The sequence below is a fragment of the Suricata suricatta genome, chromosome 12 (assembly GCF_006229205.1).
Source record: "Suricata suricatta isolate VVHF042 chromosome 12, meerkat_22Aug2017_6uvM2_HiC, whole genome shotgun sequence".
Classification (NCBI taxonomy): Eukaryota; Metazoa; Chordata; class Mammalia; order Carnivora; family Herpestidae; genus Suricata; species Suricata suricatta.
In genome coordinates, this window is record NC_043711.1 from 100,466,029 (window position 1) to 100,481,776 (window position 15,748).

Sequence of the window (15,748 nt, forward strand, 5' to 3'; positions counted from 1 at the left end):
CACTTCTCCAAATGAGCTAGGGGAGGGGCGGACTTCATTGCCAGAAGAGAGCACTGGTTTGGGAATCTGTCTGAAGATCTTTGGGTGTATGCTATTCCGTACCTGATTTTTTAAAATGTTTTATTTATTTTTGATACAGAGAGAGACAGAGCATGAGAGGGGGTGGGGCAGAGAGAGGAGACACAGAACCGGAAGCAGGCTCCAGGCTCTGAGCCAGCTGTCAGCACAGAGCCTGATGCGGGGCTCGAACCCATGAACGTGAGATCTGACCTGAGCCGAAGTCGGAGGCTTAACCGGCTGAGCCACCCAGGCGCCCCCGTACCTGATTTTCTAATCCTTGGGGGGAGAAAACTAATCTCGGAACCCAGTTCCAGCTCTCTCTCCTACCAACTGTGGGACCTTGCGGGAGTCCTTTGATCTTTCCAGGCTTCTATTTCCCTCTTGTAAATGGATTCTCCTAGCACTTAGCAGTTTTAGGGCCTGCCCCCACCTGACTTAGTGCCCTCCAGCATCTTATCCATACTTCCTTTTGGCTTATGGTGGAAAGACATATGGAGTGTTTTTCTAGGCACTGAGGCTACAGTGGGACTGAAACAAAGTCGCTACCTTCACGGTTTACCGTTCCTGTGATTGGCATAAAAATCAATCTTAAGGCAACAAGAGACCCCCGGACTAAAAGGTTTATTTTCTTTAAATTCCCATTAACTGCAGTCGCAGAGAATCCAATGTTACAATCCTTGAAAGTTTCCTATCCACATATTTTCTATTCCCAGTTGGGGAATGTTTTCAGGGTTTTGTTTTTGTTTTGTGTATGTTGTTTTCTTTTTATTTTTTCTGTCTCACTGCGGTCAGCAAGGTAACATCCAATCACACAGGTACACCTTACTCGCTGTGGTGAGCCTTTCCCCTAATATTTATAATGATTAAAGGAAATGGGTTTTGGCCGGGGATTTGGGGTCTCATTATAGACCTAATACAACCCGTCTCTTGGAAAAGGAAGTAAGCATCAGTGTAGCCTCTGTTTCCTAAACCTGCTTTTTAACAACTAGGTAACAGGGGGCTGTGAATCAGATACATGCCTGGACAAACTGCAACATTCCATCTATAGGCGGTCCCTCTGGCGGTATCAAAGTTTCAGGCTTGGAGAATCTCCCCTCCCCCTCCCCTTGAATCTCCCATAACACCACTTCGCAGGATTTGTTGAAAGTGTTAAGGTCACAGAGGTGCTCAATTAAAAGTTCTCCTTTAAACACGCAATGGTTGTCTGACACGTGCATTCACACGCATCATTAATTCCATCAATAAACTGCACCCCTTTCCCTCCAGGCGCTCCCAGTCCGGGGATGTGCCAGACCCACGGTGGGGCGTGCTGGGGTGGGACGGGGCCTAAGAGCCGGGGGCGCCCCTGAGTCACCCCCGCTCCCGAATCGCGGCGAGCGATCATCACAGGGCGGCAGAAATCCCGCGCCCACCCGGAGGCGGAAGGACGCCCAGCCCGCTCGGCTCCCGGGGCTCCGCGCGCGCTCCCGCAGCCCTCCCCGCGGGGCCTCGCCCGGTGCCTAGCGACGCTCTCCACGGCAACCGGGGCTTGGCAACGGATCCGCCCCCTGCGTCTTGGCGGACGTAGTGCGTCATCCATCCGCGCCGGAAGTGAGTGAAGCAGTCGCCAGGGAGCCCCGGAAGTGGCCGCTGCTGGGCTTTCCTGGTGTTGCTGAGTTTTGGTTTGCGATGGGTTGCGACGGAGGAACAATCCCCAAGAGACACGAACTGGTGAAGGGGCCGAAGAAGGTTGAGAAGGTCAGCGACGTGGGCCCGGTGGGGACCGGGAGTGTGGGGTCCCAGGGAGCGAGGGGAGGCGGGGAAGGGGGTGAGCCAGCGGGGTTCCTGACGCTGCCGTGCTTTTTTGGAGAACTCAGAATCAACGACAATATATATATCAGACGTTTATTGAGTGTTTGCTGTTGCCATTCGCCTGGGAGTACGATTTATGTGCGGTGGCTCGTACTATTCTGTCCTTATCCTCGCTTTTCAGACCTAGACGTTGAGGGCCAGGAGGACAAAGTTAGAGCGCTAGTCCAGTGCCAGGGCCGGGATTTAAAGCCTGTCTGCCGTTAGTTAGTAACAGTGATGCAAATGCCTGCTCTTTATTGAGCTTTGTACACGCTAACTTCATTTTCTGCGGAACTTCTTCGCAGAGGTTCCCTTAGCCCCATGAGAGCAGGCCCTTCTCCTAAAAAACGATCTTACCACTCTGTGCACTGCCTTCATGGTTGATGAATGTCGGTCACAGAGAAAGGTAAACTCCCTGTGGCAGAGGCTTTGCCTTTCCGCCCTGTACAGCTAGCACAGTTCCTGGCATAGTCAATATGGTGAGTAAATGAATGAGTGGTAGTAGTTTTAAAATTCTCATAGGTAACTGAGAACATTGTATGTGATTTCCGTGCCACTAACAGGAAAATTGAATCGGTGGCATGACCCAGATCACATAACTGATAGGTAATGAAGTAGGATTTCCAGCCATTATTCAGGAATTCACAGGTAGCATTGGTAATCACTGTTTTTCCTTAACGCTTTATTATTGTTTGTTTAATTTATGCCCATCATGGGGCATGACTTCAGGATCAAGAGTTGCATGCTCTAAGACTAAGCCAGGCGCCCCACAGCATTAAGAATTACTTAAAAAAAATTTTTTTACATTTATTCATTTTTGAGAGACAGGTGTGAGCCGGGGAGGGACAGAAAGAGAGGGAGACACAGAATCCGAAACAGGCTCCAGGCTCTGAGCTGTGAGCACAGAGCCTGCTGCAGGGCTCGAACTCACAGACCACGAGATCATGACCTGAGCTGAAGTCGGACACTTAACTGACTGAGCCACCCAGGCGTCCCAGTAATTACTTTTTAATAACAGAAGGCACATAAAGCTCCTAATTTAGCACCTGGCACACATGGGTGTCCCCTGTATTCTCCAGCAGCCAGAGAAAGCTTTTTGAAAGGTAAATCTCCTATATCACTACCGTGTTTAAAATCCTCCAGCAGCTTTTTGTCATATTCAGAATAAAATCCACCAGGCCCTGTGTGATCAGATGCCTTGTCTCCCTCACCCGCTCATCTTCTACCCCCTCCACTCCCCAGGTCTTGGATTCTGTTTCAGTTACACGGGCCTTTGTTCTTCAGCCTGGAGTATAATGTCCACAACCTGATACATTGTTTGCTGAGATAGCATTCCTTTCTTTACTTCATTCAGTTCTTTCCTCCAATGTCATTTCAGTCCACTGTTGCCAAAATCCATTTGCTCTCTGTCCTCTTGTGCTGCTCTACTTTTCTTTACGGTACTTAATCACAGTTTGTATTTGTTTATTGTCTTTCTCTTACGTGAACAGAGACCTAGTATGTCTTACCTTTGTCTGTCCCACAGTCCACACCTGCTAGATAGGTGTTGAATGCAAGAATGACAGAGCACTCGTGAGGACGGAGGGTGCCCTCCAATCACACCTATGTGTGCATAGACTACGGCTGGGCAGTTCACACTCATGAGCACTTTTGCCAAAAAAGCATTCAGCTAGTTTTCTTAACTTATGGGCTGGGCTGAAGTGGAGCAGCCCAATGGAAAGCTTGGCAGGGGGTCGGAAGGGGATGGGAAAGAAGAAAGGGTGATCGGAGACAGCCCGAGAGCTCAGGCAGGATGGAGTTTTGTTATCGTTAGTTACTCACAAATACTTTATTGAATGCTTACCATAGACACCATTCTAGGCCCTCGGGACACAGCAGTGAACAGAGTCCGGTCTTTGCATTGCTTACATTTCAGACAGATGTATAGTAATGAAAAAAATTTTTTTACTGTTTATCTTGGGGAGGGAGGGTGGCAGAGAGAAAGGGAGACACAGAATCCGAAGCAGGCTCCAGGCTCTGAGCTGTCAGCACAGAGCTTGATGTGGGGCCTGAACCCATGAACCATGAGATCATGAACCTGAGCCGAAGTCGGATGCTTAACTGACTGAGCTCCTCAGGCACCCCAGATATATAGTAAATTAATATTTTTTCATCATTCATATGGTGTGTTTGGTCTGTAATTTAAGACCTTGCCCTGAAAAGAAGACAGACCTTGGAAAAGTAAAGTTTTCAGAAGTTTTTTGGGGTTACCAATTTTTAGATCCCCGGGTAAGGATTAGTTTGTGGCTTTTCTCCCTGTCTCCCGCTCCCCCAATATTTTTTGAATCAGCTAAGGACTGTGGGGAAAGAAGGTGAGGGATCCAGAGACTAGCTCCTGGACTAGCTGAGTGGCTTTTTTGAATCTGCAGACAGTGTTGTAAATTGACTTCAGTGTTGGCAGGTTTTTCTCGGGGCTTGGCTACAGGGTGAGTTTTGATAATAGCCGTTTAAGCTGCTGAAGTGTGGCTCCTGGATCTGGGGTGTGGAGAGAAGAGCAGCTGCAGTAATGCAGGTTTTGTTTTTATTTTGTTCTGTTTGAAATAATAGAAAGGCGATAGAAAGTAATGATTAATTAGAAGCATGGCCTGTGGAGCCAGCCTGCTTGGGTTCTTAGCTCCTTCATTTACTTGCTGTGTGACCTTGGACATGTATCCTAACCTCTTGGTACCCCAATTTCTCAAGTTAGGGTTTAAAAATTTTTTTTAATATAGTTTATTATCAAATTGGTTTCCATACAACACCCAGTGCTCATCCCAACAAGAGCCCTCCTCCATGCCCATCACCTACTTTCCCCTCTCCCCCACCCCCATCAACCCTCGGTTTGTTCTCAGTATTTAAGAGTCTCTTGTGGTTTGCCTCCCTCCCTCTCCTTAACTATTTTCCCCTCTCCCTCCCCCATGGTCCTCTGTTAAGTTTCTCCTGTTCCACGTATGAGGAAAACATATGGTATCTGTCCATCTCCGCCTGACTTATTTCGCTTAGCATGACACCCTCGAGTTCCATCCATGCTGCTACAAATGGCCAAATTTCATTCTCTTTGCCATGTAGTATTCCATTGTATATGTAAACCATATCTTCTTTATCCATTCATCTGTGGATGGACATTTAGGCTCTTTCCATGATTTGGCTATTGTTGACAGTGCTATGAACATTGGGGTGCATGTGCTCCTGTGCATCAGCACTTCTGTATCCCTTGGGTAGACCCCCAGCAGTGCTATTGCTGGGTCATAGGGCAGTTCTAGTGTTAATTTTTTGAGGAACCTCCACACTGTTTTCCAGAGTGGCTGCACCCACCAGTTTACATTCCCACCAACAGTGTATAAGTTAAGGTTTTTATGAGGGCTGAAAGATTAAGTCACAGAAACTGCTTATCAGAGTGCTTGGCACACAGTAAACACTTCAGCAGTTGTTACTGCAGAAATTAAATTGAAGGGAACTTTTCCTTGTTTTTGTCTTTTCCTATTTCCTCCCTCTTATGCCATCCTATTATATTACTCAGGTTTGTCATTTTAGGAGAGGGGAAAGAGTGGGAAATGGAATATTATATGGTTGCAATAGCATTTGAGGGCAATCCTCTTATGTTTGGATTTTCATAATGTGAGTAAGGATTTGATATGCTCCCTAAGGAACAGTGTTGAATTGGGGATTTTTGTTAGGAATTCTATAGTCTTGGGGCACCTGGGTGGCTCCATCAGTTAAGTGTCTGACTTTGGCTCAGGTCACGATCTCACAGTCCATGAGTTTGAGCCCCACATCGGCCTCTGTGCTGACAGCCCAAAGCCTGGAGCCCACTTTGGATTCTGTGTCTCCCTCTCTCTCTGCCCCTCCCCTGCTTGTGCTTGCTCTCTCTCCCTTTCCTTTCTTAAAAATGAATAAACATTAAAAAAATTTTTTTAACTACATTAAAAGAATTCTATAGTCTTTGTGCTGGACTTTAAAAAAAAATACCTTTTTTCTAAGTTCTTAGTTCTCTAAATTCTGCTGAAGCCTTGGAGCCTTTCCCATTGATAGAAATTAACCCGTGCTGCTGATTGTTTTCCGTGTGGCTTCTCTAACTTACTGTTAAGATACGGATCCTAGGGCTGCCTGGCTGGCTCAGTTGGAAGAGTGTGTGACTCTTGATTTCAGGGTTGTGAGTTCGAGCCTTATGTTGAGTGTAGAGAACAATAAATAAAAAACATAAACAGATATAAACGCTTATCTTTATATGCAGCTTGCATAAGCAATTTCATGATTTGATGTGAATCTTGTGTTGCAGGTGTCCCATTTAGAGGGAACTTTACTTGACATGGTGTCGATTACTTTGAGTCTTTAAGTCCCAGCTTCATGTGTCACTATCTTTGATTCTAAAGACAATAATCATCACACGTGATACAACTGAATGAGGTTTTATATGTAGAACTGTGGATCGTTTGTTTCTCAGAGGTGAAAGTTAATTGAAAGGATTTTTTTTTCCCCTTAGGTTGACAAAGATGCTGAACTAGTTGCCCAGTGGAACTATTGTACTTTAAGTCAGGAAATACTAAGACGACCCATAGTTGCCTGTGAACTTGGCAGGTATGGTTCCTTTACTGAATTGAGATGAGTTTTTATTCAGTAATTTTTAGAAGAATTTTAATGTGTAAGTATAGTTCTTGATTCATGAAATGTGAATTAGCTCAGACAAATTTGTGAAGCTGAGGTTATCATTCCCTGTCTCTGGCCATACTTCTGCATTTTTCTATTCAGTTGCATTTATTTAATCCATGATCTGAAAATTCAGCGGCCAGTAGGAGCTCAGTTATAAACAGGAACCCATGAAGGAGCCACGTGGGGCCGGAGGGCATCGTGGGGACTGGAGGAGACTAGAGAGCCGTGGCCTGTCAGAAAGGACAGCTGCTGCTCATTTCCTGTCAGCTGTTGCAGTTCAAGAGTGTGGGCCCAGTGGTTCCGGAACTTCTGATTTCTTTTTCCAGGAAAAATTAAAAATGTGTACTTTTATATTAAATTTCCATACTGATCAGATCCCATTCAGCCCTCAGGTTGCCAGGTTGCGACGCTTGATTTAAACTATTTTCTTCCTTTGTGTGCTCTGGGAATAGTTGGAACAGGATTTAGTTTACTTTTTTTAGTGATGCAAAGCATTTCTGTTATCCAATGTAGATGACTTTGGATTGAGCTCAGTTTCCCTTCTTTGTGTGGAGGCTGACTGTCCCCACAGGGTTTGGACTAACCCTTATCGTTGCAGACTTTATAACAAAGATGCCGTCATTGAATTCCTTTTGGACAAATCTTCCGAGAAGGCCCTTGGGAAGGCAGCATCTCACATTAAAAGCATTAAGGTAAGACAGGTGATTCTGAAGTGCTCCAAGGGTATCAGTGGTTAAGATTTACTTTATGGAATTCATGCACATTGTAGACTGAACTCAGAGGTTTGAGATTCCAGTCCCACCCAGCCACCTAGGAAAATTGTGATTTGGGGCAGGTCACTTAAGGCTCAAGCCAGAAATTCCCACACCTCTCCTTCCTGCATTATAAATCTGTTGATTTATGGTGTGCAAAAGAACTTTGAAAATTCTTTTTTTGTTTTATTTATTTTTGATACAGAGAGAGACAGAGCATGAGAGGGGGAGGGGCAGAGAGAGAGACACAGAATTGGAAGCAGGTTCTAGGCTCTGAGCTGTCAGCACAGAGCCTGACGTGGGGCTCGAACCCACAAACGTGATATCATGACGTGAGCTGAAGTCGGAGGCTTAATTGACTGAGCCACCCAGGCGCCCCCAGAACTTTGAAAATTCTTAATGTTTGGAGAAAATATAAATGTTTGAAGACATCATTTTTGTATGTAAAACTCAGCTACTTGAATTTCTGATTCAATTCTATAATCCTTTAAAACTAGAGACTTCTCTAGGTAGATCACTGTGAAATCAGTGTGGTATCTCTTGCTAACTAGACATGCTGATTGGCAGTTAAAGTTCTTTCATAAAAATGGAAAAACAAGTTATTTAGTAAAGCAAGTTGGTTGAGATAAAATCTTTCAAATCTGGTCAATGGGAGAAAAATCTGGAAAGTGGCAGAGAACTTGGGGACCATCAGGTTTGTCAAATACTTCATCCCGCAGGGGAGGATTCTCACTATCCATGACTTCTTGAGGCCACACAGTGAATGAGGCCTCTAACCCAGAATCAGAGTCCCTGGCTCCCCATACAAGGCTTTGGGTTTTTCTTTTCTTTTTCTTTTTAACATTTTTATTATTATGTTAGGCTGTTTGTTTGAATTCTTGGAGTGATTACAGGATACAAGGAAAGTTAATTTCAGGCACATTAGTAACTCTGAGATGTAGCTAAAGCAGCACTTTAGAAATAATCATGTTGATTTTTGTCATCTTTTATCTTGGGAAGAGAATTCATTTCTTCCTTAAAAGACCCATGAAAGCGTGATGATCTTATCTTGAAATGATTATCATCAACATTAATGTATACAGTTCTATATTTAAAGTAACATTCAGGGTACATGGTTGAACTTTTAATGCAAAAAAGAAAAAATTCCAAGAAATCAGAGCTGTAAAACTGGAAGGTCTCAGGTTAAATGACCCAAGTATGCAAGATTATTGTTACCGTCATTTACTAGTCCACACACACTTAGGCGGGCCCTTGAGGAGACCCTGGCAGCATTAACCAGGAAGCCTGCCCGTGCCCAGCGGCTTTCCTTCCGAGGCACCCGGCTGCTGTCCGCAGTGCTGAAATCAAAATGGCGGGTTAAATGTCAGATGCCCAAGTGGAGCCATTAGATCCCTCCTTGTGAAGGCGTGTTTTTGAAAACCTGAATGGCCAGCTTGTGGACTATAATAGTATTCCCTGGCTAATAGTCTGCCTTGGACTTATTAGACCGTGGCTTCATAGCTTCTACTGTCTGTTCAGGTATTAAATAAACATGGGCGACCAGTATACAGAACACCTCAGTGAGGATTCATCTGCAGAGAAAGAAAATGTTCCATTCTGGATGAAACTAACACAGAACTCTCTCTTAGCAGCATAGTTTTTCATGTTCAAAGTTACTTTTCCCTAAATAGCAAAATATTTGTAAAGTAGAAATTAACTAATTGACTTGCCAGTGAGTTTAAGATCTCTTGTTTCCTCCCACAATTTATGGTTTCATCTTTTTATTCATATGATAAGCATTGGCCAAAGGAAAGTAGGAAGAAGAGACTTGGATGGAAAAGGACCGCAATAACAATTTCTCTGTCGATTTAGGTGGTTATTGAGGCTAAGGATGATCCACATATCGGATGAAGTCTTAAAATACTGATGTTTTTTCACAGAATGTGACAGAACTAAGGCTTTCTGATAATCCCGCCTGGGAAGGGGATAGAGGAAGCACAAAAGGTGACAAACATGACGACCTGCAGCGGGCGCGGTTCATCTGCCCCGTCGTGGGCTTGGAGATGAATGGCCGGCACAGGTCAGTGACGCGTGTGGGGCAGGTGGTATCGAGTCTGGTGGGCTAGCGCTGGTGCCGACAGGATTGGCGCTGAAGCCTTATGATCGCACGGGCTTCTTCAAGGCGCCCTCTGGTCTGGGTGCTGCCTCAGAGGCAGCAGAGCTGGCTCAAGACCTTGTTCGTTCCCTGGCGGCCATTTGTAATGTCGTGTCTAAGTCCCCTCAGGTTCGGCGCCTGTGCCTCTTGTTCTTGAGAGGAGGAGTGAGCCTGAAGTAGAGAGGGATTGTTAAAATTTCTCATGTGACACTGGAGGTGCATCATTTGGCCTTTTCCCTTGGGAGAGAAATCAAGGGGCAAAGGTTGTCCGTCAGACAACTTCCATTTCCGTACAGTTGCTGCAAACCAGGCGGCAGAAAATCGTTCTACCGAACATGTGGTCTTGACGTCAGCTGAAGACCCAGCTGATAATGATAACTTGGCTTTGAATTTGGAGTGAACAGATCCTCTGACTAGAGCACCAGAAATGTTAAGGTGCACATTTACAGCAAACATAAGTGACCTGTACACTTCTGCCTTAAGAAATATATATGACTGTCGAATGGCTTAGTGGGGGCCTTTCTGTAGGATGTCTCAGGGAAAGCCAAAGCTTTCACCTCATTCCCCACCGTTTAGGAATCTCTTTAAAAGCTGGTAGTCCCAGCTGTCATCTGGAATCTTCCACCTAATGCATTACACGTTGAAGATAGTAACTTTTTACTATTTGCATTCAGGAAAGGGGGTTAGACTTGGGGGCAGAAGTATCTCATGTAAGTGAAAACTTCCACTGGTTTGTAAACAACCAGATTTAATTTGGAGCATTCCAGCACATTCGTACGCACCCACTTAACAGACATGTTTGTGCTGTGCGGGGGCAGGCTATGCCAGAGGGAGGAGCCATGTTCTAAAATGGAACAACCCGTGGCTTTATGGATTTGGAGAGAAGTAAAATTTTAGGCCCAAGGAACTTTTAAAGATTATTTTCTTCAGGAAGTCTGAATTGAAGTCATTTAAGCCCCTCAGAGTTGACCATTTAGGGGTAACTGAGGTGGTGGATATGTTACTTGGCTTGACGATCATTTCACATTGTGTGTACATATCACATCATCAAGTTGTACACCCGGAATATATACAATCCGGGTTTGTCACGTATACCTAAATAGAGCTGTAAGAAAAATTAATTATTTAGAAAGCTGAAGTTCGCTGTTAGGCTCAGGCAGGCGGTATTCCAGGGAAGCCCGCTCGCCTGCCTAACCTCGGCCCACTTTTGTGTGCGTTTCTGTACGCGGTGTCTGTACACATTGTTTCCAAGTGCAGGTCATAACATAAAAGTCACTGCCTCCGTCTGGTTCCTTCCTCCATGTCCTTCACCCCAAAGGAAAACCCCCTGGCCATGGAGCAACCTCTCCCCGCACCCCACCCCCCAGCCCCTGGCCACTGCCAATCTCCTGGCTGTCTTCAGGGATTTGCCTCTTCTGGAACTTGCCTCTAAATCGGTGTTTGACCTTTTGATTCTGGCTTCCCACTTCTTTTTAAGAAAACCACAGTTCACGCCAGAAGAGGAACTTAGCAGAAACAGACTCAACTGTGGGGTCCTGAGCAGGGGTTACCTGTAGCTCTTGCTCCAATTGCGGCTTCCCTGGTTTTTCCCTTTCATTTGCTGCCTAATCTCTCTTTTCTCTTCCCAGTGAATCGAGCTTTGCATATTTTGGCTTTGTCCTCCTGTTATTAATAGGGCCTCCACACTAGAAATTTGATTTGGGGGTTAGCTTGTACATTTATTAAATTTTATGTAATAAAGATTCAAATATAGAGAAAAATAGAAATAATGAAGACATTGAGCCTTTGTTTAAAGAAAAATAATTTTCTAAATTACTAGTAGTTAGTAAGCATCCATAAAATGGGATTTTTTTTTTGTCCTAAACAACAGTAAATGAATTTATTACAGTGTTGTTAATTGAGTTTTTGTTGAGGCGTTCTGCATCCACTATAGTTGCTAGGGAACTGTAGAGAGCTTCTATTGTGGCATTTCTAGAGGAACATGTAAAGTAAGATGTGCACTTGACCATTTTTGCCCCTTTCCCCCAGTCCTCTCCCTCTTTCACTGGCAGCGTTCTTAGTTGTCAGGAGTTTGACGCCCCTGCAGCCCCCCGGCTCCAGTGCACGTACAGCATGCTTTCCTGCGCCTCTGCCGGTAGAAACATCACTGTGTGTTCCTCCCGCATCCGTGGAAACACACTGTACGTATCTTGTAACCTCTTCTTTTCCTACTTCTCTGATTTGAGCATATTTTCACGGCCTTGTATACACATTTGCCGTACTCTTCTTAACAGCTGTGTGAGTGCTCCTGATTTGTCACCACCCTCTGTTCATGTACATTTAGAAGCTTCTTTTTCCTTGTTCCAAGCAGCACTGTCCTACACAACTTCATAAATACATATTTATGCACTTGCACACTCGTGGGCGGGTTTTATAGGAGACATTGCAAAGATGATTCTTGTGCTCGACTCTGCCGAAGTGTCCTTCCAAGATGCCCCGTGTTGTGTCCCCCCCCACCGCACCCCCACCAGAGAGCCCTGTTTCCTCACAGTTTCCTGCTGGACACCTTTAGCCTCTTTCGTCGTTGCTGGATACATAGAACATTATACGACATTGTTTTGCAGTGAATTTTTTTAACAGTTGAGGTTAAGCATCTTTTATGTTTTGGCCAATTATACTTCTTTTGCAAATCGCGTGTGAATGCCTTTTGCCCATTTTTCTAACACAGTTTATTTTTGCTTTTGAAGACCATTTTGGATATCCATAAACACACAATCTCATATATATTTAAAATATTCTCTCCTTGAGTTCCTATTCTGCCTTTTGACTTTTTATGGTTGTGGCTTTATTTTTAATGTATTCATTTAATTTGTAGGAGAGACTTGGTTCTACAGGATTTTTGGAAGGGATCAGGAATGGGAGTGTGGCCTGTATTTCTATATTCCTCTGTTTCTCTTTCCACATATCAATGTGTATATAAGGCATACTGATTTTTTCCCCTTAATGGAATCAGATGTGACCGTTTTTCTCTTTGTCGTTCTTGGCCTTTGTATAAACTGAACAAATGTTAACTGATGATCTGTGTGTGGTTTGTAAATTACTAAGGCCGTCTTCCATTTTGGGTTATTTCCCCAGGTTCTGCTTCCTGCGGGGCTGTGGCTGCGTGTTTTCTGAACGAGCCTTGAAGGAGATAAGAGCAGAAGTGTGTCACACAGTGAGTTGTTGGCACCTGTCATTCGTTCCTTCTTGGGAGCTGAGGAAGTCAGCCGGGTTAGGGTCCCTCCCTCCATGTATCATTTCAGCAGGCTTCCGTCCTTTCTGAAACAGATCTGACGGGCTGTTTCTCCGCCGACTGCCCTTCTGTGGCCGGTCTTTGGCGGAAACAGACCCACAGCCGTTGGTGACCTGTCCCTGGCGGCCTCTCCAGCTCGGGCTGCGGGGACCCTGACCACCCGCTGTGCGGTGCTCGTCCGAGACCCAGCAGCCTGGGCAGGCCATGCCCCCCGTGACCCCTCCGTCCCCAGCCCCCGGGCGCCGTGTTCCCTCACTCGCCTCCTCAGAACGTGAGTGGTAGTTCCGGGACGGGTTCCTCATAGGACCGGGGCGGATCGTTTGTTTTCCCCTTTCTCCTCTTCTAAGACCTTATTTCTTCTTAGAGTAGTTTTAGGTTCACAGCAGAATTAGGAGGAAAGTAAGGGATTTCCCCTGTTCGTTCAGCCCCCCCCCCCCCCATTGTCAGCACCCTCACCAGGGGTGTGTTTGTCACACACCGTCACCCAGAATCTCCAGGTTACGCGACAGTTCACGCACACGTCCCATGGGTGTGGACAAGTCGATGCTGACGTGTACGCACCGTTGGAGCAGCGCCCACGTTCCCGCTGCCGTGGGACGACTCTGCGCCCCTCCGCGGGCCACGTCGTGCGTCCTCCGTCCTCCGTACGTGCGTCCTCCGTACGTGCGCAGGCGCCGGGGCAGGCGCGTGACGGAGGAGCACGCTGCTCAGGTCACGTGGTGGAGCTGCCTCCGGCCCGGCTTTCCCTGCGTTGGCTGCCGCGGCCCTCAGACGTTTGCGTCTCTCGTGTTCTGTCCCCCGGGGACCTTGCCGTTTACTTTAGTTCCGTGGATGCCAACAGCTCCTGGTTGTCCTTTCACCCGTGTTAGCTCTGCTTGGCCTTCACTAGGCCCCTCGTTCTGCTCGCCGCTGTCGTGAATTACTCTTTTACGGAGCAGCCTCCACCGAGCGCCTGGCAGCGCCTGTGTGCCGGGCACTGTGTGGTGGGAGAGCCTGGTGGGCGAGATCGCCCCGGTCCCTGCCGTCGTGGACCCCAAACCCCGGCTGGAGAGGCGCTCCGCTCACCCAGGGGGAGGACAAGGCAGTAGCGACTCTGACAGATGCCGGGAAGGAAACACGGGGGGTGCCGTCTCAGGGCAGCTGGCGCGGTGGTGGCCGACAGAGGCGTCTCTGGAGGTGTGAGCTGACCTGAGGGGCACAGAGGAGCCCGCCAAGCAGGGTTGGAGGGAAAGCTGAGAAGTGACAGGACGGGCCCAGTGTGAGAACAGAAGTGGGGGGGAGGGCGGCTGGAGAGGAGAAGTGGGAGAAACTCCCAGGTAGCGGTCACTTCATGCGGGGCCTGGCTCCCGGATTTCACTAAGTGCGGTGGGAAGCCGGGGGCGGCTGTTTCACAGCGACCCCTCTGCAGGAGAAGTCCATGCGCTTGCGCCTTAAAGGCGGGCAGAGGGTGGTTGCTGGTGAAGAGGTCACCGAGGGGCGTGGAGTTGTTTGCAGGTTGGGGTGACTGTGAATAACGCCATCACAGAATTCACAGTCTGTCCCGTTAAGCTTTTACAAAAGAGAAGAAATTCACAGCATGCATTTGGAAATTGATTTATGTAATTTACTCACATGTGCTTAGTACATCTTGTGTGAGAGGCAAGGCGACAGGTGCTCTGAGGGACGAGATGGCACAGCCTGACCGACAGAAGACGGCAGTCCGGCCGGAATCATAAGTTAGATGAAGAATTCTCTTCTTTCTGAATTGTTTATTTTTTAGAGAGAGAGAGAGAGCGCGGGCGCGCGGCGCACAGGGGAGGGGCACACAGAGGTGGGGACAGGGGATCCGAGGCAGGCTCTGCACTGACAGCAGAGAGCCTGACGCCGGGCTCAAACTCATGGATAGTGAAATCATGAGCTGAGCGGAAGTTGGACGCAAAACCAACTGAGCCACCCTTTTTTTTTTTTTAAGCCAGCTACCAAGTGGATGATAAAGATTTTGTTAGACCTCGGGGGCCAGAGAACTTTCTTTTTGACTGTGCCAGTGAGCAGTGGCTTATGAAGGAGGACACGCCTGTTCTAAGCCTCGAAGGCAGACCACGGTTCTCAGTCAGACTTTCCCAGAGGTTGGGACGTGACCACCAGTGGGACAAGGGTCCGAGGGGGCAGTGTGCAGAGAGGACCCCAGACATGTCTGCGAGACATCAGATAGCGACTCGGGACTCCCACTTCGGCTCTGTCTGACTTCTTGCTTGCCTTGAGGGCAAGGGCTCCGAGTAGGTGTTCATTGGCCCTCTGAGCCTGCAGGGGGGCAGGCGGGGGGGGGGGGTGGTACACCCGGAGCTCTGGCTGGCGGGCCTGGCGAGGCTCATTTTGTGTCCTGCGTGTTTATGCCTGCTTTGTGTGTGGGGGTTTTTGTACTTAGGGCAAGAATGCACCATTAACTTTTAAAGTAAATCTACGTAAAACTAGAAACAACGGGCTTGTTCACAGAAATACGTCAGGATGCTGACAGTGCATTGGTGGGGAGGTCAGAAGCTATGGGAAGGATGTAGGTGGTGTAGCATGTGGGTGTGGGTCTGGGTGGTGGAATAGCCGGATGCTGCTGCATTGGATGGATGGGAGAGGGGGAAGAGGAGCAGCCGCCTTGTCAGAGGGAGGAGGCCCCCCAGGCAGCCTGTGGAGACGGAAGCTCGAGGAGTCATCCCGCATGGGCAGGGTAGGGTGTAGGAACAAGGGGAGAGGCTGGGGGCGTGAGTCCCACTGGATGCCAGGCAGGTGTGGGTGGGCCTACAGCGCGGGCCACTGACGCCCATGGGAGTGTGAAGGTGTAGACCTGAGCAGGACGCACAGAGAGCGTCGGTGGGACAAGAGTCCGAATGTGGCATCAGGTGCTAGCGGCGCCCAGTGGAGAAGCACCATGGGACCCGGCACCTTCTGGCCTGGGCCCCCTTCGGGCGTGAAGGGATCTCTAGGTGCCCTGTTCAGGTCTGGGTTTCCCTGGAGTGTGGAAGGCGTTGTTTCTGTGTTAGACGCATTGTCAGGTGCGCTCAG

The 15,748-nt window shown here is 47.6% G+C and overlaps 1 protein-coding gene and 1 long non-coding RNA gene across 2 annotated transcripts in view; one reads left to right on the forward strand and one right to left on the reverse strand.

The window, feature by feature from the left end:
- Nucleotides 1-1,647: 1,647 nt before the first annotated feature.
- The window catches only part of RTF2 (replication termination factor 2), a 37,454-nt gene continuing 23,353 nt past the window's right edge, over nt 1,648-15,748 (forward strand). Inside the window, exons 1-5 of the mRNA XM_029916306.1 lie at nt 1,648-1,797; nt 6,392-6,486; nt 7,157-7,250; nt 9,230-9,369; nt 12,559-12,637. Of these exons, the coding sequence (XP_029772166.1) occupies nt 1,729-1,797; nt 6,392-6,486; nt 7,157-7,250; nt 9,230-9,369; nt 12,559-12,637 (477 nt within the window). The 5' untranslated portion in view covers nt 1,648-1,728. The remainder of the gene's footprint in view (nt 1,798-6,391; nt 6,487-7,156; nt 7,251-9,229; nt 9,370-12,558; nt 12,638-15,748) is intronic.
- On the reverse strand, nt 8,421-13,363 carry LOC115273308. The gene is made up of 2 exons (XR_003900778.1): nt 13,277-13,363; nt 8,421-9,615 (listed from the first exon to the last, which is right to left on the reverse strand). It is a non-coding gene; the product is annotated as an uncharacterized LOC115273308 (long non-coding RNA).